This window comes from Callorhinchus milii, unplaced genomic scaffold (genome assembly GCF_018977255.1).
Source record: "Callorhinchus milii isolate IMCB2004 unplaced genomic scaffold, IMCB_Cmil_1.0 Scaffold7, whole genome shotgun sequence".
Classification (NCBI taxonomy): domain Eukaryota; kingdom Metazoa; phylum Chordata; class Chondrichthyes; order Chimaeriformes; family Callorhinchidae; genus Callorhinchus; species Callorhinchus milii.
Window position 1 is genome coordinate 23732152 of NW_024704748.1, and position 27137 is coordinate 23759288.

The following is a 27137-nucleotide window of genomic DNA, read 5'->3' on the forward strand; positions in this document are numbered from 1 at the left end:
TAAACGAGTATCTGCCTTCTCGGAATAATGTTAATAATAATAATCCTTGCATGTGATATAGTGCTTTTTACGTCTTCCAGATGTCTCGGAAGCAATTCACAGAATATACTATAAAGTGAATTGACTATATTTGTGGGCAAAATGCGGCAACCAAATTGCGCACAGCAGTGTCCCACAAACAGTCGTGGAGTGAAGTAACCAATTTATTATTGTTTTTTTTTCTTGAGGGATTATTATAAGGAGCGTGTGGAAACAAAATTAAATTCAGATTTTGATTTATAAATGGTTTCAGATCTTGAACATTTCTGCAGTAAATTATAAAGGAAATATTCAGATATTTAAACACCATATATTGAATCTCAGCATTCTGAGTTAGATTCCCATTTCTTGCATCAAAGTAAACAGACTAAACACTCTGCAATTGACAGAAGACTTTAGTATCAAATGCAAGGATTAAAATAATACCAATATGTGAATTCTCCTTGTGACAAGTTTCACAAAGAGGAAAAGCTTTAATGAAAAGCGTTTCGTTTGTAATATATTCTCCATGCCAACCCAGAAAAAGATGCAAAAAAAAACTTCCAGCAAAACAAAGCAATAGTACTACCACCAGAAAGCTGCAATCTTTGTCAATCCACATAATTAGCAGATCACACCAGTCCCAGGTCCTGAGAATGCTTACACACATTGCTTCTGTGCTTGTACATTTGATGCCCTTTTAAACTTACAATAATAAGGGCACATAAATAATTTTATAAACTGAACCCTGATTTGTACTGTAATTTTTGCATTCCATTCTATCTACTGGAAAACATTGCACATTTTCGTTTGTTTTCAAAAGTATTATAAACATAATGTTAGTTACAAACTTTACAATACCAAAAGGCTGACAATTATAATACATAATATACATTATGGAGCTTGAAATGTTTCAGCTCACACTTTTGGGGATTTTGTTTATCAAAAATTGTTGTATATTTCTTCGCTGCTACTGCAAATAGAATAAAAATGTGAGTGGATGTAATATGGTTCTTTTTCAGTGTGACTTGTTGATGTATTAAAATCCAGTTCAAATTTACCAAGGCACAATTAAATTCCATTTACTTGCAAGCTTTCTCCATAGTCAACCTTAGTATTGATATATTGGGGAAAAAAAAACTAGTTTTAAAAATATTCCCATTACCCTCCTAATCTACATGTAGAGATCTTTAAAGTCTGTTTTTTGCTTTCAACCTTATATAAAGCCCATGGTAAATAATGTTGCACAATTTCGAAGTTTGTATACCAAGGGTGAACACATGCATAAAGATGCAGGAGATTAGAAGCTTCACCTTCAATGTTTGCAGATGAAGGGAAATGCAGGGCTGCATCTTATTTACATATGAATGTTCTCCTTAAACACAATGAGTAGTAAAATGCAATCCAAAATTTAAAAATGTCTTTTTTTACAGCATCAATTGAATATTTTGTTGTTCCCTAATCAAAAATGCATTCACTGAAGGAACATCCTTCTTATTGCCTGTATTTACAATGAACACAGCAACGAGAACAATTCAATAATAAACATATAAATTCAACTTGTATGCATATAGTTTGACAAAGTAAAAGAAAAACAAGGCAGCATCACTTGTGACTTGCATTAATTTTTTTCACTTACAATCATCTCCCAACCTCTCTTGATGGAGGTGAAACCTAATTATTTCATGCCGTTCTTCATGCAACAGCCCAGGTAGTGAATGTCATCATTTTTTTTTGATTATGCAGGCTTCACAGATGAGCCCAATTCCATCCACATAAGTGCACTTTCCAATAGCAGTCAATAAATAGCAATAATCGGGATTATGAATATCCACCTCTTTTTCTCCTTCCTAGCCAATGGATGCAGGTGCCAACTGTAGAGCACTCACTGCCATCCTGTTGGAGATGGGAGTGTCAAATCTGGGACCTTCATGTGTGATATGTAGTCATAATAGGAGCCAATTTAAATGTACCTTGCATTTAGTTGGAGACAATTTTAGCAAGTAAAATATTGGCTACATGGAACAATATGACCACAGAAGACTAGCATATCAAAAGACAGTAGAATTTTCTGAAGTTTGTAAATTTGCCACAAAATAATTCTTCAACACCCTCTTGTAGTTGTAAAATGTTAGGATTTGATTGCCATAATTCAATGAGGAAGTCTGGTCAATAATAAACTCATATTTATCATAATGAGAACAGTGGGACTCATCTGAAAATGTCACACAGATCCAGCTTCACTGGCTGATGCTTTGGATAACTGGTTCAGTAAATTGAGTATCACCTCGACTCTCTGTACTAAAGGGATGTTCTTTTCTGCTGTTGCCCGTAGCAATGTTGAATAAGCATGCTTGTAGTTTCTCAATGTCATTTGATCATCGGCAAAGGCGCTATTGAAATACAGACAGAAATAAGAGTTCAGAAAATGTAATAATGCAAAGCTATGAAGATTTGAATAGTACTAGTAATGACAATATTTGAGCGAATGCTCAAAAATAAAGCAGTCTTTGTGCAAAATAGTAGGTTGAACTTTCAATTGAGGAAGAATGAGATGAATAGCAAAATGTGATAGAATCCAAAATTACATTTGTAAAGTGCCTCTCACGTCAGGAGAATGTACCAAGGCGCTGAAAAGTCAGGGATTAGGTCCTGAGCAGGGGCTTGGTTGGGATCAGGGAGGGTCGAGAACAGAGAGGGTAGGAGGGTGGCTGAAGGCACGGTCGAAGACGACGGACTTGAGGCGTGCCTTGAAGATGAGGGAGTGAGGTGAAGGGAATGTGGGACAGCGTTCCAGAGGGTGGGGCAGAGGCTGAATGCTTGACCGCTGATGGTGGGGCGGGCCAGGCGAGGGACATAGAGCAAGCTGGAGCCTGCTGAGCAGAGGGAGCAGACAGGTTGATAATGGGTTAGTAGGACGAAGAGGTAGGTGGGGACAAGGCCATGGAAGGCCTTGAAGGTGAGGACGAGTATTTTAAACTCGATAGGCACTGACTGGCCTTTTTCGTCTTCATTCAGTTATGCTCCGCTTATCAGCTGCATGTATCCCACACCCTCTATTGTCACAGGCAGAGATGAATATTCATCTACTAACTAAATGTGTTTTTCATAAATAAGTCTAGGAATAGTACTAGTAACTGGGATTGATATTGATATAGCTGATGTTTTTCATTTGCTCCAGAAAAAGTATCCAAGACTCTGATCATCAGCATTTTTTAAAAATTATTTTGCTAATTAAACTTTTTTTTTGAACCATTGTCTCTTGGAATATGAGAAGCTGCCTTTCTTCATCTTTTTGTATTGGAGCTAAAATAGGAGAAGTCATGTTTAATAGAATATTTTGCAGAACTGGGTAGGATTTTCTGGTTCCCTTCTACAAAAGTGAATGTTCATTCTTGTGAATTTGGATGGGAACCAGAATTTAATTTTGTAATTGTCTGTGAGTGGGAATTTGGAGTCCTGTAGCTCAGTGGTTAGAGCACTCGTTTTGCAAGCGAGAGACCTGAGTTCAATTCCAGGCAGAGGGCGAAACCTTGGGCAAGCTTCCTTACTCCACACGCCTAATAATAATCTCCAAAAACAATAATAAAAATTGGTCATTTTCAATCTACGACTGTTTGTGGGACATTGCTGTGCGCAATTGGCTGCCGCGTTCGCCCACAAATATACAGTCAATTCACTTTACAGTGTGTTCTGTGAAGCGCTTTGGGATGTCCTCCCAACGTGAAAAGCGCTATATCAAATGCAAGGATTATTATTATTATTATAAACCTATATTTTCTGTAATTTTTGAATCCTAAAATAGACCAAATTCCTTTGCAGCTGTTTTCACCTGAATTCTGAAAAAAAATTAAAATCAAGTGTTCTTCATCCAATGAGCTCAGTTTGATTTTAACCCAGATTTTACAGGTGGTACAAAAATGTGTTAAATTAACTAGTCAATCCTGCAGCATTGCATTTTGAGTTTCATAGATTCTCTATATGTTTTATGCCTTAGTTATTTAATAGTAAAACAATGATTACTAAAACGAATTAGACCAAAGAAAAGGAGTGCATACTCTGCCATCAATGACTTTGTTAATGATCTTACCAATGAATTTTTGGTACAACTTTTGGTACAATCAGTTTTGTAGAAAAGTTGCAGGCTAAATATTCCCAATAAAATAGGATACAAGGCAGCAGTGAACTAAAAGACAGATGTTTACCTGCTTTTTCTTTTAGAGGTGGTCAACAATTTGATAAGCTGTAATAGGAGAAAGGAGAGGCGCGCCTCAAATATGTTGATGAGTTTTAGGAGCTCCTCTCTATTAAGGCTGGAAGAGGAATCAATTTCAGATGCATTTCCATCACTAGGGTGTTCTTGATCAATTCCCTCCTAAACAGATTCATGTGAAAAGGGAAGTTACAATGACACAAAAGTTGGATTACTTCAAGTAAATATTTATGATCTTATGTTACAAACAAATGTTCCTTTATCTTTATTGTCTAGCCTCATTAAATGTAAAACACCAAAAGCACAATCATCAAAGTGATAAGAGAGGAAAGGAGATGAAGTCTACTTTTACTGAAATTAACAATGTAATTTATGCATTCAGTTATGCATCTGTGCAACAATACAATACAAATAATTACATTACCATCCTGAAAAAAAATTGGTGAGGAAGTGCTTAAGACAAGGGCACGACGGAATAGGATATTGTTTCATGTTTTCATAGCTTGAGGCATACGTAGAGCAAAACCTTCTATGCTCCCATTTACACTGTACATTTGGTGGTGAGTTTTTGGCAAAATCAGTGATTCACCATCAAACATCCACTGTAAATGAAACATTCCATCAATTTAAGAACTACAGAAAACTGGCTTCAAAAATTAAGACTGATTTCAACAATTTGCTAAATTCTGGATAATCTAAAATGTTAAGTCAATAGAGAAAATTTAGACCCAGGTAGAAGTTCTTCCCATAGCTCGTACATCCCATCAATTAAAAAAATACTTCTGAATGTACCTGTTCATAATCACATACAACTTCACAGTGGATAAGCTGAAATGCATACTCAGAAGCTATCATTATATCCAGTGCTCCTGAAACAGTCTTTAGTTTTGAAGTGTTGCTATTCTGATCTGCAACAGAAAAATACACCGTCTTACAACTTAACAAGCACTTTATTTTAAATAGAAGTTTGTAAACTATTCAAAGCATGAAAATTAAGTACTTTTACTACAAGTATTGTATCAAATCCAAGGATTATTATTATTATTATTCTGCCTGATACAACATATGTGTGTTTTACTGTACCAGCATATCAGCAGTTGCCCTTTTGCAGTTCTACATATGACTTCAACCATTTCAGCTCCAGTTTAGAAACTAGAAACTTTTAAAAGGCAATTTCAATTCCACATATTAACTTACTTGCCATCTGAAACTCTGCAAATGCAACTCGTTCTAACTGAACTCGGAGCAACTCACAAGATGCATCTTTCAATGTCTGAAACAGTTTCACAGCCTTGTTGTAATGTAGTTCAGCCAAACTGCGGTATTGCTTACGCAAGTGGTCATCACCAATCTGTGTTAAAAATATACTGTACATCACATTCTTTACATTAGAATACATTAGAATATATAGCACAGAAACAGGCCATTCGCCCAACTGGTCTATGCCGGCGTTTATGCTCCACATGAGCCTCCTCCTTCCCTTCCTCAACTAAGCCTTCAAGCATAACCTTTCTCCCTCATGTACTTATCTAGCTTTCCCTTAAATACATCTATGCTATTTGCCTCAACAACTCCTTGTGGTAGTATGTTCCACATTCCCACTACTCTCTGTGTGAAGAAATTTCTTCTAACTTCCCTATTTGATCTATTTGTGACTATGTTATATTGATGGCCCCTGGCTTTGGTCTCCCCCACAAGTGGAAACATCTTCTCTATGTCTACCCTGTCAAAACCTTTCATCATTTTAAAACTTCTATCAGGTCACCCTTTACCCTCTTCTTTTCAAGAGAAAAGAGTCCAAATATGTTCAGCCTTTCCTAATAGGTATAAACTTTCAGTTCTGGGGTAATCCTTGTGATCTCCTTTGCACCCTCTCCAGTGCTTCTACATCCCTTCTATAATATGGGGACTAGAACTGCACACAAGTCTGGTCTAACCAAGGTTCTATAGCAGTTTACCACAACTTCCCTGCTTTTCATTTCTATCCCTCTAGAAATGAACCCCAATGCCTGGTTTGCTTTTTTATGGCCTTATTAACCTTTATTTTCCATTTCTGTTGAGATTTAATCTGTTCTCAATTTTATAAAAGTACTGTGTCTGTCCAAACAAGACGGCCGATAAAATGTGGAATCAATGGGTAGAAGAAAGCATATGGAATTAATACTGATGTTCGGAAAATAAATCAGATAGGGAAATCTGAAAAGACAGGAGGAATCTAGGAATCTAGGGAATTGTTAAGAGATGCAAGGAGGGAACTTGAGAAAGAATAGCTGCAAGCATAAGGAGAATAGCAAAGTACAGTGTGACCCTATTATAATAGATTTGTCTATAACCACTAAAATCAGATTATAAAAATGGCACCAATCAGTCTTTCTGGGGTTGTCAGATGCGCGTTGACACCATTTTCTGCAAAGTGCACATGCTGGCTAAGCACAGAATGAAGAATGAAGCACTTCCAGCACTTTTGCATATGCACAGCATACAAAGAATGATGTCAGTGGCTATGGTATATTGTATATTGTGGCTCCACAGTACACCATGCTATAAGTGAACGGAGCACATTATAACAGGTCACCCTAAGTTTAAAAACAGCAAAGGCTACAGAGGAGTTGTGCTACCAGAAAATACAAGGCAAAGGTGCTGTTTGGGAATAGGAAAGCTGTTCAAATAATAAACCATTATTTTGCAACACTGTTTACAAACTAAACAGGAGTATACATTTCAGAAACTGGAGTACAATTTCAAGGTAAATGTAGATTGAAAACCTTTTAACACAAGGAAAGCTTTAACGGGATTGTACAGAAACTCACAGTAGATAGGGCTCCTGTTTCTGACAAGTAAATTCTGCAATCTTAAGATTTGTGAATGCAATTTAAGATTTATATAGCACCTTTCATGTTGGATTTATACCTCAAAGTGCTTTAACTACAACTAAGCTTTAATTGATATATCGTTTTCGATCAAGTTCACCATACCTGATTTCTAAGAGAATTATGATACATTGAAGCAAGTCTATGATGAATTGTTGCAGCCCTATACTGACACAGAGGTTGTCTTGCAGACTCTGTATGTACATCACAGAACTTTAGGGATTTCATCATGGAATCTGTGACTTCCTTTTCAATCTGAAAAACAATATAATAATTTTAATATGATCTCATCTATACTTCCTAGAGCTCAGTAAATACACACTATTTGATGGCAAAGGTATCAGATCAAGTAAGAAAGAATACAACCACCCAGTTAGGTACAATAGTCACAAATACTTGTTGAAGCAAACAGTAAGTTTTCTAACTGATCTTTGAAAGAAAATAAACATATAATAAATATTTCAAAAACTACAATTCTTCCAATTTGCTCTCCTGAAGGAGTTGATAAATGTTGTAATTATTTTCTGAATAGAAAGCCATTAATTCTGCACTCACATCTATACAGTAGATGAAGATTTATTTTCTCATTTGGAAGAAAGAATGGCAATTATGAATCCTAAAACAAGATAAACTGTTCATGATGGATTTTAATTTGCTGGCGATCTTTCAAAGTATAGAAAAATCATTTTCAATCAATTGATCTGAACAAAAAGAGAAATGCGATGTGATGGAAGGTTACATGCTACATTATTTCTATTACCTGCTCTTGAGCTTTTCTCGACAATGGAGCATAATCTTGCTCTAGTGTTGCCATGGTAAAATAGGTTGTTGACAGCTCCCAGTTCACAGAATCCCAAACAGCAGGGTGATTCTCCCTTTTGCTCAGTGATCTCATCGCTTTCAGGTAGTAATCCACAGCCTGCATGATTAAAAAGAGGCTATAAAAGCAAGATCTAATCAAGCTGGTGAACTTTACAATTATTCTAATTGCATTAGTACAACAGAAGTGAATATTCCTTTCAAGTTAACTCCTAAGGTGCCCTTCATAAAATCTGCATGAACTATTTGGAGTTTATTTATCTAACATGGTGTCAGTCAGCATACAAAAATCAAACCAACATATCACCACTGAGTGAAGTATGCAGGTCTATTCTTTTCATAAGGAAGAAGTACATCTGCTGTCAACTGAAAAATGCGCAAAATTGTAAGCAAACCGTATAAAATAAATACCTTGTTGTAATATAAAGCCTCCTCAGGTGAATACTCTCTTCGTTTGAAATCACTTCCAACTGTGCTATGTGCCTGCGCACAAAGCCTCATTAATCTTCCGGTATTGCAAAGCAACAAGGCAGCATTGGTTTTGTCTTGTATAGCTTCAAAGTCCACAATTCCCTTTTCAAAGTAAGAAAAGCTCTTTTTCCAAAGTTCTTGTTCTACTGTCGTTATGGCTTTGCTTGCTGGATGGTAAAAAGAAAATCATTGTAAAAAAAATTATACTTGTGTGAAGAAATAAAACAAATAAAACCGTATTCAAACAACTTGAAACTAGTTTCTGATGATTTAATTCTATCATCAATTGTGGATTTTAGCTTTTCGTTTTACACAACTGGTTATTACTTGTGTGCAGCAGCATTTTTTAATGTGTTGCTTTATGGACATATTTCAACTGTCAAGAAAGTTCAATGGAAGAATAGAAAGGGGAAGAGTAATGTATATAATATCTCAAAACACTTACCTGCTTTCTCAGTCTGTACAGCAGCAGCCTGATTCATATAAAAAACTCCAACTTCATTTCTGCTGTTGCCAAGTCTCTTTAACACTTGTGTATTCTGCTCCATAACACAGTCTTTCTGATCACAGGAATGTAGCAGTTCATTTGCTGCTTCATAACATTTGCAGCTAACTGAAAGCTGGTATTCTAGATCTGTATAAAGGTCTGTAGCCCAGATGAAAGCTAGAAGGATTACATTAAAGAATATGATAGTTACCAGTCAAGTTAATTGAGTAGGGGAGAGGAAATGAGAAAAAGTGACAACAGCAAGGTTTCAATTAGCAATCAACAAATTCATAATACTTTGATATTTATTACACAATGGATATGTGGAAAACACAATGAATAATCTCTTCTCATTCTGTTTAGCTATTATATCAACATTTTGACATATAATTCTTTTAAAAAGTTTAAAATTTTTATTTGATACAAAAACTCACCAAGAGTATAAACACTAACCTTGACAACTAGACTCTCCGTGAAGACTATGTAAAATTTCTTGATCCTCTTTAGTTTGGTAGCCATATTCCTCTTGATAAGCTGCTCTATTGCTCGCATTCTGAGCTAACATTAACTGATTGTCACCAATAAGTGCCAAACACTGGCTAAGAAAGAACAGGACTTCAGGTGACAAGTTGTTAATAAGGCAGCAATAGGCATCTGTCAAGAGAATCAACATGATGAAAAATGACAGCCATCCGTCAATTTGAAATACTGTACTGTAAACACCTGGCTATCTGGACCCCAACTAACTGGAGTCTAGCAGAAATGTTTGGCCTGTGGAAACAGTAACAATTTGTATTTTGAAATTGATTCATTACTTTATTAAAACAAGATTAATTTATGGGTTTATATGTGCACTGTATTTTTTCTACACACTTATATACATCAACAAACTCTTATTCAGAAGCCATCTTTACATCAAGGCCAGTTTGGTCCAGTCCCCTGAAAACAGGTTTGAGTGTTTAAAACAAGGCAAAAGATTGTAATGCTAGCATCAAGTATAGCTGTTGTATAATAACTCAGCTGGTTTAGCATTCTCTATATTCTCACACTTTAAATTATTTCAATGTCCCTCTTTCCAACAAAAAGACAGAGCAACTTTGCTAGAGCGTAATTCTATTTATAATGTGGGTGGCCTAGACCCACGTTAATGGAAATCCATTCACATATGTGCAGAATGTTAGAACTAGTAAGATTTCTAGCCCTAGAAGCTCTTGTGCCTGACAGGCTGAGGAGAAACCTGCAGCCATTTTGGGGGGGATCCCATTATAAAGTGGTGTCGAATTTCATGGAGCCAAAGCACAGTGCCATAAAAAGGTTGCCCTATAGTCACTACCTAGTCACTTACCAAGACACTGCAAAGCTAGTTTAATGTATCTTAATGCTCTTCCATATTTCTGCAGAGTAACAGCTGCATTTGAGAGAACAAAGTAGGCTTTTGAACCTCTGAGAATCAACTTCTGTTTCAACTGATACTGCCATGTATCTGGAATCATTCCAGATCGACTGGGAAGTTTAGCTCTCTCCTGAGCAGGGCCCACTGTAGGAAATAAGATACTGAAGTCAAAATTATAATAAACTTTAATCAAAGCAGCAATCATTTCAAAAGCATCAAAAACAAAACAGTAAAAACAAACTGATATTACAGGAGTACTTTTAACCAAATAAATAGCTAAAAATATAGGAAGGATTACCTTGAAATTCACATAAAAATTCAGTGCATTTTGATCAAGCAGGAATACATTTCAATGACCTAATGTATTCGAGAACCAGCAAGGTACCAGACTAGTGGGACACAGATACAACTGCTTCCACTATACTAATGACATAATATGGCTGTAAAACACTGGTACAAAAATATATGCTGAATTGCATGAATTATAAAAAAAATTGCAATATAATTAGCTGCTGTCAAAAATATTATCAGGACACATCAGCAGTTCTTAGAAATAATTACAGTAAACTCCTGATAACAAGAACCTGGCTTAACTAGTCACTACCAATTAAGTAGCTATGGTGTCAATATCCCTGCAGCTTCCCATGCAAAATGTTAATAAGGGATTAAGTTTTATTTGTCACTCAGGTTAACGTGCAACTAGTCACATTCTAGAAATTCTTGTAAGTACTTATGAGTGTAAAATTGATCAATAACTAGTTACTATAAGATTGTATCTTGAGGCCTCCCACCCTAACATGTGCAGGCACTCGGTGGAGGTTGGGCACGCATGCTCACATGCATCACAGAGACTTCTGGCCTTTTGGAGGGCCAAAAGACCCTAAGCATTCATGCCCAATCCTCCAAGCGTCCGACCAGTCACAGCGACACTTGTGGCCCAGGAGCACCTAGGCTTAAGTAGCAACTCCAGATAACTAGTCGCTGAGCCTTTTTCCCATGGAGTGACAAGTTATCAGGAGTTTACTATAAAACTATCAGTTTACTCTAAAAGTATTTGAAGATCAAACAAACATGCTATGTGAATTTATTAAATCAAAAATTACACATCCAATTCAATTTACTAAAGCTTCTTTGACTAACATTACCTTTGTCTAAAAACAGGGCAATATTATTCTCCAAATCTTTCTGGCCTGTACATTCAGACTCATCTGCATACTTTAGAGGGATTGGAATATTGGGGTCAGCAGCTGGGAGATCACTCTCCTTTTTAATACTGCCATCAACAGACTTCAGCCCCTTATGGAAACAATCAACACAAACATTAGAACATACAAACCTCTTACATTTAAGATAAGTGGCAAATATTATGAATATCCCTATGATAATAATTCATTTTTCATATTTGCTTTTAAGAGGTTGTTGAGAAGAGCACGAATAATCCTCCCAACTTTCAATTGCTTAATACAACATGTTTAAATTTTATTTGGAATCATCCAGGTGATCAACTGTCAAATCCCTTCACAATCAAATTAAATAATTTGACTGCTTGCAGAGAAAGGCTGAAACTACGTATTTAAAACTTTAGCCAGTTAACCAACTAAAAACCATTTTGCTTAAAAAAATAAAAAATCTCCCAATGGCCTGGGTAAAGCTACATTAGGTGTAATATTAAGAGAAACAGACCAACAGTTTGCAGATTCCAAACTTTGTGAAGTTAGCTGAACTCAGTCAGAGTGGCATTGAAGGTCCTACAATTATTTTCAACACCCATTAATTAGGAAACTGAAAATCAGCCAGTGCGCCGGGTGCTTTTAATGTCACGGGTAACAGGAATGGTTTACTCCTGACGCGCTGAATAGCCGCCAGCACTTATTATCAAGATTTACAAAGAATGGTCACTTGTAAGGAAGGTAGCCAGTATCCAATGGTATAGTACCTTAGCAAGGGGTCAACATCTCCAAAGAGGTGGAGTTGGAAGAAAATTGCTGGAGAAAAAATTGCCAAGGAAAAAAACAGCTTCAATCCATATATTTTAGGAGTAACAAAAGATGAGCATATTCTACTTGTGGAACAAGTTAATGACATACCTCAAGAACATAGCTGAGGGCAACTCTGCAGCGCTCCTCTGTATCATGACAAACTGGAAAAGCACAGCTAGGCTTTAAAACAAAGGGAGTATAAGGTCATTTTACTTCATTAAAGTCCTTACAGTATATATCCTACCATACACTTTGAAATCAGATTCATATTCTCCCCAATATAAAAAACTATCGATGAGAAATTTCACCTGGATATAGAATTATCCTATTTATGTAACATCCAGATTTGGACAAATTATTAAATATGTGCTTAGTTTTAAAATTGTTTATTTATAAATTATTTTAAGATTGTCAAATTGTGGACATTAAATGCTAATAAACAGATTAAATCTAGATCTAGGTGGAATTTTTTTTATCAATTTATGTCTGAAAAGGCCAAAATGCCCTTTTTAGCCCCAGGCTGGTTGTATTGATCATTTATATGAGATTCTAAGACATACTGAAATTGCTTTTTTGATTCTGATCTATAATTCTAACCAACACTTCTAATAAAAATGGCCCCAACTTTAATATAGATTTCATTAGTAAAAAAGAAAAGATTATTTAAAACAATTCTCATACCCTTATCTGATGTGTTGATTTATACTTTTCAGGTACAGACAACTCGCCAACAGATTTAATGATAGCAACAGCTTTGCTGTCGTCTGGAGGATCAGAGCCATTGCTGAAGGAACCATTCTCATCACTGTCCTCCGGAAGCTCCTCTTCTTCACTATAGCTATCATCAGAGTTTTCATTTGGGGTTGATGATCCATTTCCATATTGCTTTGGAGGTTCATCCAATTGAAATAGTTCCGAAATCATATAGTTGGCAGAAGCTACAATCTGCATAAACTGTTGAATGATGATTGAAGATTTAGCAACCATGAATTTAGCTGTTCTGCTGTAGTAGCTAAATCTTAATTGCTTAAATGGCCATTTGTGCAACCTACAATAGATTTTTTAAGGGACAAATCCTAGATAGGCTGACATGCAAATCTTTAACTGCTTGAATAATCATAAAATATGGCAAAATATCAATTATTAAAAAGTAGCTACAATTTCACAAGTATTTTAGAATAGAATTCATACAGTGTAACAGTGCCTTTTAGTCACATATCTACAGCTGACACTTCAGTAAAGTTTTAACACTGAACTCTGTGCTGTATTAAAAAGATTTGCTGCACAAAATGTATTCATTTCCTTCTTGCTAAATTTTATTCACTGCATGGATGAATCAAATTTTTAAACTATTAAGAGCAAGATTTACAGATCAAAATTTTGTTTAAATATTCAGAATTATAAAATCAGTTAAATTATATTAGCTCTGCAGTGTTACTGTGTAGCATAAGAATGTAAAATATAACTTAATTCAATATGAATCATAATAAATTGATTTTTCTGACAGACATTTAAAAATTCATCAGCGTATTAAGGTTTTCAAGGTAATTTGACAGAATTGAAACGATTACATCATGCAACAGTCTGCTTATTAAAGAATGATAATTGCCTCTATAATTTAAGTATATATAATACCCCAACAATACCAGTAAAGAGATTTATTCCAGAAAAGGAACAAGTAAGAAACACAGAATACTAATTTATACCTGAGGATGACTTTCTTTGTCTAGTAATTTAATGCAATTTAACAAGAGGGTTCTGATGATTCCATAATGTTTCTTGTTCTGAACTTTCTTCAACATCATATTACTGGCAACCCTGTTAAATTCAAATACAGCACTTGAATATTTGACTACAGATAACGAGAAAACATGAGAACATTTAAGGAAATCTAAATTTCATGCGCCACATAGCAAATGTGAAGTCAGATCAGTAATATTACTTATTACTTCCAATAAGAGGCGGGTAAATTCACATGCAAAAATCTGTGTAACTTTTTTTTAGAAATGTTTGTACCATCCAACCCATGGGAGAGGCTTTCCATTGAGATGCAGGAATATGTATCATTTTTAGAATTACACAAACCCCATACAGATACAGCTCTTTGCCACAGTCAAAAATGTGTTGCAATTGTGATTCTCCCCACATTGATTTACTTCTCTGCGATACATACAAGACAGCTAAAATGAATAGAATCATTCTTCTCAACTTTATTTGCTTAAAGACAACTTACTTGTAGAGCAAGACGGCCACAGGCATTGTGAAGGGATTTTGGTATTTCTCAGTTGCTTCTTCACAAAGAGTTGTTAGGTCATACAGTTTTACAATATCACTTCCACTTGCTGGAAGAAAACAAAGCCATCAGCCAGAGAAACGAGATCAAAAATTAAGTCATACAATCCTCACCACCACCTTTCTTTATGAGATCAATTTTCCTTTGTACTAATTTTCATGTATTACTGCCTTGCCTCTAAATTATAATACCAATTCAACAACATTCTGCTTACCTTTAAAAAGCCAGTATGTATGCCCTTCTTTAGTACAGTTTGACTTTAGAAATGAAAGGATATTCTGGGCAATATCTTTCACTACTTTTGTGGAGAAACTTGAGTTATCCAATTTGGGGATGTCTTCTGTCTTAATCATTTCATACCTCTATTAGAATCACAAAAAACAAAATCAATAGAAAATTCAATGTATTCTTAGAATATTTTGGAAGTGATTACTTTCCATTTCATTTAATCATTGTATCTAAAATAGTCATTATCAGTATATCTGTATTGGAAATCAAAATTCATGGGATTTAGGATATTTAAGCATATTTTATATCAAAAATATATCATACAAAAAATAAGAAAGCTATAGCTAGCCACATACATCCCTTGGAACACCCAGATTCAACAATATAAACACAAGGCAGATCAAAAGTCATGAAAATAACCTTCCATGGTTTATAACTTAAGAATTGTACATGGAAGAGTTTCAATACTGCAAAATCGAGGTGTTTGGTAGAAAAAGAATAACCTTTGGTTCAGGACATCAATTGAGCTGCTTGATGAAATTGCAGTCATGCAAACACTTATAGCTATCAACTGAAATTCATTAAACCCATTATTGGAAAGGTTGAAGCATTATGTCGATGCTCTCGAAAACATCCAGCCTATAACATACTAACTTATCCAATCCTCAGTTTGCAATTGAACAGGAAGAAAAGATTTACCCTCCCTGATAACATTTTCTATCTTTACCAAATCAAAAATGTTGACAAGTGACTAAAAATAAAATGATCTTAAAAAGTAAATTTTCCTTCTCTATACCCATCCATGCACTAGAAAGCACTTTGAAAAAAAGGTCAAGATAATATTTGTTGATAAACTAATGTTGAATCACTAACACCAGAACAAATACAAGGAAAACAGATTGTACACTATAAGTAGGCACATATAGAAAATGAGTTTCAATTAGCACCAAACTTGTATTGCCATTTTAAATTAAATTGCTTTATTTTATCATAAATTTCCTCACTCCACCATTTTGCAGCAAACCTTTAGCCAAATCCACAACTAGTTTTGCATACAAGTATACATTAGTATAGTTCTGGTCAGTGATTACTAATTCAAGACTGCTAAAGGTTCACATTCCATCCAGCAAACATCCCAATCACCAACAATACTTACCTGCACAATCCCATTGACGTGAAAACACATGACAAGTTCTGGAACATTGCACATCAGATTGTCCAACCAGTAGTCAATCCCTGTCAGTATGTTAATTGGCTTGTTGCTATCCCTACAAATAAATAAATAAAAGATCACATCTGAATGGTATTTCCCATCTCAAAATTATCATTTTATTTTTGATAATAGGATGTGATAACAGTTCTGACAAGACCAACAAAAATAACATTACAAAATAAGACTTTATTAGCTTAATGAAGTCTAATTTTCCTACAATTTACAGTATTCCATTAATTCTATGCTCAATACTGTAACAAAGGATTCTGATAATTGGAAGAGAAGATTTCCTGGACAAACAAACAGAGAGAAAGGGTTTACCTGAGTCTTAAGCTCACAGCTGGATATTTTCCGCCCCCAAAAATGGGCATATTTGAACCCACAAGCATATGAATATCTTCAAATGTCCAGAGAATGTTCCTCACAAAGTCATTTTTAAGACCCTTTAGAACGTAAAGCAAATTATTAAACTCTCTTACATTGAAAATCTAGGGACTTTTTTAAAAAAAGCAGTAAACAAAAAAGTTTTGTAAATTTAATAATACTAATTTATTTTATTAAAGTCAATTGAGACTCATTATAAAAGATTGCATTATTTTAACGAATTATTTAGAAATGGTTATCTTCACATACCTGACTGTCTTCCCCTTCATTCAAAAATGTAGTCAGATTTTGTTCTTTTGGAGCAGAGGCCAGCTGCTCTAATACATACGTAGCTTCCAGAGGAACATTCCCCTTCAAAAAGTGCAAGCACATATATTTTTAACCCAATACACATGCTATATTATCATTTGAAATAATAATAATAATAATCCTTGCATTTGATATAGCATGTATATAAAGTATGTATATAAAGTATGAAAGCATTATCATAGACCAACCTACATAAGATCAGGTTCCACTCATCAACTTGTCCTCCCAATTTTCAAACTAATATCACTACAATGCAATTAGTTTAATGGTCAGACGCTAAGCTTAACTGAAGCAGTGTTTCATTATTCAGACAATTTCAATTCAGGCTCAATTATCTGCTTTGTTTCTTACTCCAGATGTGTTGGTAATAGCTGCTCCATCACAATTTGGTTAACTCCAATAAAATTCAAGAAAGCTTCATACTTGTAGCCTCCAACATGCATTAAAAATATTCTATACTGCAGTACTATAATATACCTTTAAGGGCAGAAAAAAACAGCATTGAATGTATATTTTGTAATCATCATCTTAGAATCCAATCCAAATTAAAATCATCGAAATACATCTTGAAGTGTTTTATTTTCACATCGATCAAATTTAGTGGAATTCTGTCATAATTAATAATAGTGTGTTTTTTTGTGTCCATGTTTATTTGTGTTTGTGTGTATCTATGTTTGTATACTTGTGTGTGTTTGCGTGCCTTCCTGCAACCTGTCCCACTCACACACGCAAGAGGTTGGGGATTTCCTTCCAAAACGTAAGTACTTTAACTTACGCAGTTGAACAATTCCATCCATATTCCCAACAGGTTTTAGCTGCCGTACGGACATATTGTTTCTGTGGAGAAATCAGGAGCTGAGATGCTGTTTGGTTTAGTACCTATACAGTCAAAACCCGTGGGCAAAAATCTCACCCAGAGGAAAGTCTGCATAGCTTTAGTCCTGCGTTAGTGTGTGCCAGCTCAGACATTGAAGCCTGAGTCCTGTAGCTCAGTGGTTAGAACACTCGCTTTCTAGCGAGAGGGCCTGGGTGTGATTCCTGGGCGGGTCAGGGTGAAACCTCAGGTAAGTTTCCTTACTCCACGCGCCTAATAATAATCGCTCATCAAGAAAAAAAACAATAATAAAAAATCGGTCACTTCAATCCACCACTGTTTGTGGGACACTGCTGTGTGCAATTGGCTGCCGCGTTTCGCCCACAAAATATACAGTCAATTCACTTTACAGTATATTCTGTGAAGCGCTTTGAGACATCTAGAAGACTTAAAAAGCGCTATATCAAATGCAAGGATTATTATTATAATTTCAGGAATACAATTCTAGATACTAGAAAATGTGGTTATCAAGGCACCAACCTGTTTAATCTATTGCATATTTTTCAATGCTTAAAAAAAATACATTTATAAATATCAGTCTCTCAAAAAAGGAAGCAGAATTCACAACAAACATATAACAAATTAAACTTCCATCAGGATTTCTTTAAGAAATACAGATAAGGATCCAATTTATAAAGTTCCATACAATTTTGAATAAGTAATCACTTCAATGTAAATATTTTGCACTCACTCGGATTTCTTAAATATCTTAGCTATGCAAAATTTGGCTGTAAATTCACTAACTAGTATATTTGAACTAATTATAAAATAAATGCAGTAAAGGATAATTGGGGAACATTTTCTGCTTGAATTAATAATTCTACACAGTATGAATAAATACATTTAATAGAGCGAAATCTCATTTAATATATTGGAACCCACATTGTGACTCTGAATTCATCGTCTAGGCTGACACTTCAGTCCAGTGCAGGGGGAGCACTGCATTGTCAGCGGTGCTGTCCTTCAGATGAGACATTAAACCAAAGTCTCACTACCTCTTCAAGTGGACATTTAAGATCCCACAACAATATTTGGTAAGAGAAGGGAGTTTTTCCAGGTGTCCTGGTCAACTATACCCAGATAAAATTGGTCATTCACTTCATAGCTTTTAGTGTGACATTGCTGCACACAAATTGATTGAAAAGTTAACCAACAAAACACCCAGTAAATGCATTCTACGGTAAAACCTGAGAAAGGCTTTAAGACATCTTTAAGACATATGCAGGGATTTTTGTTGAAAATTTCACTGTTAAACATGAATAACACTGATATAGAAAGTGAGTCCGACAGATTTACAATGCACCAAAAGGAAATGTTACCTGTTTTGGGGAGCTTTCTTCTTCAGGGACAGAAGCCGGTGTTCCCAGAGGTGCTGGCCATGAAGGTTCCTCTACTTCTGCTGCCTGTGCCTGAGGGTCATTGGTCTGTGCTATAGGAGTTGAAGCTGGAACTGCTTGTGCTCCACAATCTCCATTAATGCTAAAAATATTCATAAGATTTTCAAAAATACTTCAACTAGAAAACCTGCCAGAATTCCTCTGCACCAGTAACATTTGATAAAATTCTTGAGGGAGGGGATAGGGAAGAAAAACTATAAATAAACACAACAATATACGCCAAATGAACTTGCATTTATATAGGACCTTTCACTTGGGGTAGCGCCTCAGAGTGCTGCATCTTTAGTATGAATAAAGTCTAGTTCAAGCAACCCCCACCCCAAATGAAATACCACATGAACTTTAATGAAGGTGAGGAATGGCAATACTGGAGAACAGAACACTTCCATTTTTTAACACAATGAAGTGCTCCCAGCTCAGGGAAAGCAACAAACTTTACAATATGTTTTTACAGACGTGGGAAAAATCAAATCATTTTAATCCCTCTCTTTATATGCTCAGTACACTACTCACCTATAGTACAAAAATTTGGAAAGAATAGCCTTCTGGTAAAAGTGTTCTCTGCTTTTCTTTTTTCTCTGCCATTTTGGATCCACCAGTCTTTGGTATAGTTCTTTCAACCAGTTCCAGTCTCCTGTCTGAAAATGGATAATCATTTTGTTGATTCACAATCTTTTTCACAAAACAATCAACAATTGATCATACGCCAAATGAACGCGATAGTACAGAGACAGAGCTGAAATCAGGTATAAAATGTTTCTATTAGGTTTAGTTTTTATCATGTGCAGTTTTTGTCATGACCAATCGCTATTTCACCTATAAAGACCAATAAGCTTAAGCTCATAATGTAAAATGCATTATAAAATTCCTAGGTTAAAATAGAAAAATTGTCCTTATAAGGGATGATTTGTATAATGCCACTCCAACAGGCTGCAATACAAAAGCAGTTATGCCCTAGTCTCACGTACTGGATTGATCATTTGAAGCAAACTATCATTGGGAAATGCTTAGTCAAGAACTACCATTTATTCATAAGAGATGGAAAATTTTCACCCACAAAAATACATAATCAATCCACTTTACAGTATATCCTGTGAAGCACTTAAGACATCTCAATGACGTGATAAGGCACTATATCAACATAAGGATTATTATTATTAATAACATGCGAGACAGCTCTTTAGACTCCTTCCATCTCATAGTCATGGAGCACACCGGCCAACATCTGGGGAAGCATGTCATAGGAGCGCACAGGAAGAAAATACTATCGTTAAAGATATTATATTTAATTTTAAAAACAGGATGGTTTGTGAAATTATTTTTTTTTTAAAATGGGTAGTTTTCCTAATCCATGGAACTTTTTTTAAAAAAAATAGACGTTGCACAAGAGAAGTCAAAAACTACCTGAGTCAAATTCCCAGGCACTGATCCTTATTACAATAAAGATAGCTTGGGTTATAGTAGAACTTCAGCTGCCATGTTTTACATTATGTACTGACACCTATAGGTGGTTTATATGTATTCAGATACCGGACGGGATTCAAAACTAAGCAATTACCAATAAAACGTGTTGGAAAATTGGCCTAAGTGGATGCTGATTGAAGACAAAATCCACCTCAAGAATTGATGTTGCAAACTTCGCTCACAACTCTCCCTCCACTCCCTACTCAAGCTTCTTCAGTCCGGTTTCTGCCCTGCCCACAGCAGAGACAGCGCTTATCAGTCACAAATGATATACTCCCTCTCTGTGATCAGGGCTCCCTTTGCCTCCTTGCCCCGCTGGACCTCTCCACTGCGTTGGACAATTGATAACCATGCCCCAAAACTTTGAAACTCTCTCTCAATCCCTACACCTTACCCCCGCCTTCTCCATTTGCAGATCATGTCTGAAGATGTTCCTCTTCAACTGTTCTTAGTTACCTTTCCCCTCCCACTGGCTCAGCCTCAGCCACTGCTTAGCACTCCGAGATACTGCCCAGCTTGAAATGGACTATATAATTACAAGTTGTTGTTCTTGTTGATCCTCCCGATAGCTGAGTAACTTGTTGACATTCATTGTTAGCTTAAATAGTACTCTACTCATTGCCGCCACAGTACATTGCTAAGAGAGGGAGCAAATCTTGACTGGTGGCTCAGGTGCTGATCAAGTAAACTGCTTTCTCCTGGTTAGTGCAGAGCTTCTCAAGTGTTGTTTTAGCTGCACATAGCCAGGCATATGACCAACTTCTAGTAAATGCATATTTTATTGAGAATAATTGATTCAGGTTCTTAATGTTCACCCAATGTAGTAAAAGCTGGTCCAATATAATACCAATTACTTTATGAAAGAAATACATTATTGAAACATTAAACTAATTTCTTCACAATTGACTTACTTGGGTTGAGGTCATAAAGAGTTCCTGAATGTCTAGTTCATCAAGCAGGAGGGTCCTTCCAATCCGATGAACTGCCATACTGACGTGTGATTTGCTATATGGAATCTTCAACAGCTTTTTAATGTTCTAAATTTAAACAAAGCAATAATCTGAGAACTCAGTGAAAAACCGAGGGAAAAAATGTAACTGAAAACAATTCACTCAATGCCAATGGTTACATCAATTATTATATTCATCTTTTGAATGCACGATAATTTAGTAGCTAATGTACCACTACGATTTAATCAGGGAAATAATCAAAAATACAATACGATCTATGCATTAGAATATTGAATGTAGAAAACAACCTTTTTTTTTAAAACAGTGTTAACATTACATTTTTTTAAATGTTTATTTGTTCTACATGCAGAGTTTGATTATTTCCAAGTCATCACCTCCAAATTTGTTTAAACAGATCCATAAACAGTACAGTTGATACAGAATTAGGAACCTTTAATAACTGCCTACTGTTTCTGTTTTCAAGAAATCTGAAACCTGCTATGCTATTGCAAAATATTCCATTGTATCGGTTACCCAATATAAAGGCTGAAACCTAACAAAGTGGAAATCCCAACAATCTCCTTAAACTGATATAGAACCTTACAGTGGATAAGATATTTTTAATTCTAACCTTGAAAAGTCTCACCATAAAACAGTAGAAACATAATATTCTATCTTAGGAATGTTTTTGTTTGAATGCTTCGAATATCTGGTAAGGCAGATAGTGTAAGTGAGCTACATTATCAGTAAATAACTATTTAACCAAGAGCACCTCTATTGTGTTATTTTACTGAGTACATCACTTAAGCTCTATTCAACTCTAAAGCTCTGTAACTCATTCTAGCCCATTCCACTAATGAGATAATGAACTAATGAGTGCTAATAAAACAACAATTTTGAACACAAGGAGCAGGATCTTGAATTCAACCACTAGAAGAAGGTGAGTGACAAGCCTAAAATGGGAAAGGATTCAAGCTGGAGACTTTTGAATGGTCTGCAGTTTGGGAGCTGGAGCCCAGAGAGCAGGGCATTCGAATAATCGAGCCTAGATGTTGTGAAGGCATGAACGCGTGTCTTGGCCGCTCAAAAGAGAGGTAAGTAGTGGCAGAGACGGGTAATGTTGCAGCATCGAAGGAAAGCCAAGTGAGCGAAAGCGTATGTGGAGGACTTAAAAGGCAGTTGAGGATCAAACAGGATACTGAGGTTCTGAGGAGGCTCAATGAGATGGAGTGTGCATCCTTGTAGATAAATGTGATCAATGACAGAGGGCACTGCTGGAAGTTAAGCAGAAAAGCCTCATTCCTGCTGATAACTGATCTTAGAGCTAATCCAGAACTGGATATCTGACAGACAATCAGTCAGAACAACATGAAATGAGATAAAACCATTTAGCACATCCAGTTCCTTCCTTTCACAAGCCATGTAATTTATAGACTTTCTATAACTCTAATATTAACCCTGCAAAATGCCTTCATATTCTTCCATCCCTATAGCGCCACTGTTTAAATCTGATCTTCTTCACATCTCAAAAATAATAATCCTTGCATTTGATATAGAGCCTTATTATGTTTTCAAGATGTCTCACAGAATATACTGTAAAGTGAATTGACTGTATTTTTTGTGGACAAAACGCGGCAGCCAATTGCATACAGCAGTGTCCCACAAACATTCTCAGATTGAAGTGACCAATTTATTATTAATTTTTTTNAGAAGGAATTTATTACCCCCAGAAAAGCGATCCGCCAATCGACTAACAACCGGGCTCTACTTACTCCTAGGTAAACAGGCGTGTGGAGTAAGGAAACTTGCCCAACATTCGCCATGCCAGGAATTGAAACCAGGTCTCTCGCTTGTGAGGCGAGTGCTCTAACAACTGAGCTACAAAGAGGATAATCTTTCCTCTTTCAGCCTAAAATGATTCCATTATAAGTATTTTAGATTTAATAATAAATTTGTTTTCACAAGCTAATGAAATAAACATTTGGACAAATTATGACATTACAATAAATATTAAGCCTTCCATTAAACGCATAGTAGCATGAATACAATACCTCAGAATCAGATACAACGTCAACATCATTCCCAATGCAGTCAATGAAGTCATATGCCATGCCAAAGCTTACGAAAAAACAGAAAACAGTGTTTAATATTTTAAGTCCACAGTTGAAAATTCTTGAAGGTGAACCCTTAATTTTGTCAAAAGATGATTTCAAGATTTAACAAGTACTTCACTAACATACTCATTTCTCAGAGACAATGCAAAATGTTAACATGTTGTGAAGCTGCAATAAAAGACAACTACATAAACTACTAGTAGAGGTGAACATAGGAAAATGGCAAAAACAACAAGCTCAGTCTGTTAAAAAAGGTTTCATAATTTAATCTGAAACATTAATGAAGCGTGATTTTTACTTACAGGAAAGACTTGTCTGTTAATTATGGCAAGTTTTCTTATGCAAGCTAAGCCTAGAGGTTCTTTGCAAAAGCAAAAACTTATGGGACCTCCAAATAAGGAAGGCACTCAAGTAAAGTGCAATTATACTATAAGGTTACATGGCAACATAATAATAATAATAATAATAATAATCCTTGCATTTGATATAGCGCTTTTCACGTCGGGAGGACGTCCCAAAGCGCTTCACAGAATATACTGTAAAGTGAATTGACTGTATATTTGTGGGCGAACGCGGCAGCCAATTGCGCACAGCAATGTCCCACAAACAGTCGTAGATTGAAAATGACCAATTTATTATTTTTTGGGTTTTTTTATTGGAGAATAAACTGAGAACAAAGTAAGTTTTTATTCCCTAAGGAACATAAGCCTAAAATACTTCACCTGGAAAATGGTTTGCTCTTCTTGCTAGTACCAAGAGATGTTGAATCAGTCTCTCCAAGCTGACTGATTCCACGTAACCAATTTGCAGGTGGCAATTTAAGATCTGTTTTTTCTTGGAGTCGTGCATAAGATGCAGGCGGTGGGGCAGAGGAGTATTTTACCACTGCTGTGCTTTTCACTTCATTACCACCAAGAATAGATTCCTACATTAAGAAGAAACATTAAAAAAAACAATGATTATGAAAGAGTAGATACATTCATAATAATCCTTGCATTTGAGACGGCGCCTTATCACATCCTCGAGATGTTTCAAAGCTCTTCACAGAATATACTGTAAAGTGAATGGACTGTATATTTTGAGCAAAATGTATATTTGATATCGATTTTTAATCCCTAGCAGTATAGAGTGTGAAGATTTATTCATCAACAATAAAATACTGTTAATTTGCAAATTATAGAACACAAAATGGATACACGATACATTAAATTGCAAATAATAAATGAGACACCAACACACCATATTTATTGTGTTGTACCATTTTTTGTTATAAGGAAATAATAAAGATGACAAAGTACAATATGTGTGGGGGGGTGGTACAAAATAAAAATTAGGGCTGGAATTCATTATCAAATTATTCAAAATTGTCATGAATATCACGAGTAACACAATCAGAAATAGAAACACTCTTAAGGTGCAAGAGCAAATACGGTAAAAGACCTGTAATAAATTATTATGTCGCTACTAATAATAATCCTTGCATTTGATATAGAGCCTGATCACATCTTCAAGATGTCTTAAAGCGCTTCACAGAATATACTGTAAAATGAATTGACTGTATATTTTGTGGGTAAAACGCGACAGCCAATTATGGACAGCAGTGTCCCACAAACATCGTTGATTGAAGTGACCAAATTATTATTATTTAATATTCTTCATTTCTACAAATATAACTATAGAATTCAATGTTTAACATCAGTTTCCAAAAACACTTGAGATCATCCGCACACGAGAAAGAAAATAGGAAGGAAACATATTGAAGAAAGTGCATATTGATAGTTAAGCCTAGAAATGATGGACATGGACCATCTCTCAAAATTGATTCAAGTGAGAGATGCACTGCTCTAGCTCTCCACACTTTGGAGTCCACAATCCTTGGCTCTCACCAACCTGTACCTAATATTCCCTGGGATTAGGTAAACAGGGTGCTTCCCACTAAGCATAGGAATTCCAGGAAAATGTCATTGTGTAGGTGGCATGAATATGTGAAACTCTCAGTCTCTGGGTTTCCACATGTCAGACACCTGGCTGATCAAATACAAAATTTACATCAGATTATTAGGCAACAAGTGTTCTACAAGTGGGTATATAGTATAAAGTATCCATACATTACTTTACCTATATACATTTTGTATCTGTGTATTGTGCATTATAGTGCATACTCCAATACAGTGCTGAGGTGGTGCTGCACTGTCAGAGGTGCCTTTGGATGAGACGTTCAAACTGAGCTCCCATCTGCCTCTTCAGATAAAGATCTCACAACACTATTCCAAAAGTGATAGGAGCTTTTTCTGGTGTCGTGGCTGTCCACCCCAATTTACTTAATGGCTGTTTCGCAGTGCATTGCAGTGCGCAAATTGGCTGCCCTGTTCACCTACAAAATAAACAACCACCACACTTTACAGTCAAATCCTGTGAAACCTTCGAGACGAGCTGACAAAGTGCTGAATCAAATGCTGAGATTATTATGGTGGCTCTCCTGTAGCTCAGTGGTAAGAGCGCTCGCCTCACAAGCGAGAGCTCTGGGTTCGATTCCTGGCAGGGCAAAACATTGCGCACATTTTCTTATTCCGCACGCCTCTGTTTCCCTAGCAGCAGGTAGGAATCCGCTTGTTAAGTCAATTGGCGGATCGCTTTTCCGGCGGTAATAATTCCTTCAAAAATAATCCCCGACTGTTCCGAGGGACGCCGCTGTGTGCAATTGGCTGCCGCGTTTCGCCCCAGAACGCACGGTCGATTTCACTTCACCGCAGGTTCGTGCGAAGCGCTTCGAGACGTCCCGAAGACGCGCTGAGGCGCCGTGTCAAACGCAAAAGGGGCGTTAGCGCTGTCATCGTCGTTATCACTACTATTAAATAAGAAGAAGGCGGTGCGAATAAGAAGTCGGGGAGGCGTCGTGCCGAGAAAGTTCCCAATGAAGGACAACGGTGTGGTTTCTCTTGCCCCCAGGGAGTGAGTGGGGGGTGGGTGGGGGGGGGGGGGAATGGTCGCACCTGTCTGAAGTCGTTCTCTTCATTGCTGTCCTGAGCCCCGTGGCTGCTGCTGCTGCCCGGGGTCTGACCTGAGGCTCCCGCCGCACAAGCCTTGGCATCTCTGGCCTCCATCGCCTCCTCATCCGGACCGATCCTGCGGCGAGGGTCGAATGGGGTGCGGGGGGTGGGGGGGGGAGTGGAGATGGGGGCGACGCAGTGAAGTCGTAACAACAAGAGGGAAGGGGGAGGGGAGGGGGGGGCGGAGGGAGGGACAAGTGGAAAGGAATCGGAACTCTTTTTAAATGAGATATACGAAGGAGAGAAGAATCAAATGATAACCGTCCGAAGCTGGAATGTTCTGGAAGCAGCAGCGAGAGAGAGAGAGAGAGGGAGGGAGAGTGTGTGTGTGTGTGTGTGTGCGCGCGCGGGGCTGAGGAGCTCTTCTCTCTTCCCCCCTCCCCTCCCCCGGGGGTAGAGGCTCGGAGGGGAGAGGGGTGTCAGTGATGGGGGTGGGGGGGGGGGGGTCGGTCAGGCCGCTGCCGTTACAGTGACACGAGGGCACCTTCTCGGCGCCGCCGAACAAACTGGAAACTTCTGCCGCTCGGAGCCGCGCTGGCCCGCGCCCGCCGGATGTGCGGCGCCTCACTTCCGGCCTGGCCATGCGACAGTTGGCCGCGCGCGCCGCGGCA

The 27137-nt window shown here is 36.8% G+C and overlaps 1 protein-coding gene across 1 annotated transcript; it reads right to left on the reverse strand.

The window, feature by feature from the left end:
- Positions 1 to 220: 220 nt before the first annotated feature.
- On the reverse strand, positions 221 to 26611 carry edrf1 (erythroid differentiation regulatory factor 1). Its single transcript, XM_007903976.2, has 25 exons — positions 26470 to 26611; positions 24199 to 24401; positions 23414 to 23480; positions 21324 to 21449; positions 19462 to 19586; positions 18871 to 19030; positions 16618 to 16719; positions 16306 to 16427; positions 15928 to 16039; positions 14758 to 14905; positions 14484 to 14592; positions 13957 to 14068; positions 12932 to 13204; positions 12359 to 12430; positions 11417 to 11567; positions 10224 to 10415; positions 9332 to 9532; positions 8837 to 9055; positions 8332 to 8558; positions 7862 to 8020; positions 7207 to 7356; positions 5429 to 5582; positions 5024 to 5139; positions 4224 to 4393; positions 221 to 2411 (listed from the first exon to the last, which is right to left on the reverse strand). Exons 1-25 carry the CDS (start codon positions 26578 to 26580, stop codon positions 2243 to 2245), a joined length of 3750 nt encoding a protein of 1249 aa, XP_007902167.2. The 5' UTR covers positions 26581 to 26611; the 3' UTR covers positions 221 to 2242.
- Positions 26612 to 27137: the final 526 nt, after the last annotated feature.

Coding starts and splice junctions, on each gene's coding strand:
- edrf1 (XM_007903976.2), bottom strand. CDS start 26,580: ATGGAGGCCAGAGATGCCAAGGCTTGTGCGGCGGGAGCCTCAGGTCAG. Junction 23,481..24,198: donor AAGAGCAAACCATTTTCCAG/GTGAAGTATTTT, acceptor TTTTTTCGTAAG/CTTTGGCATGGCATATGACT. Junction 11,568..12,358: donor CCCTCAGCTATGTTCTTGAG/GTATGTCATTAA, acceptor TGTTTCCATAAG/GGGCTGAAGTCTGTTGATGG.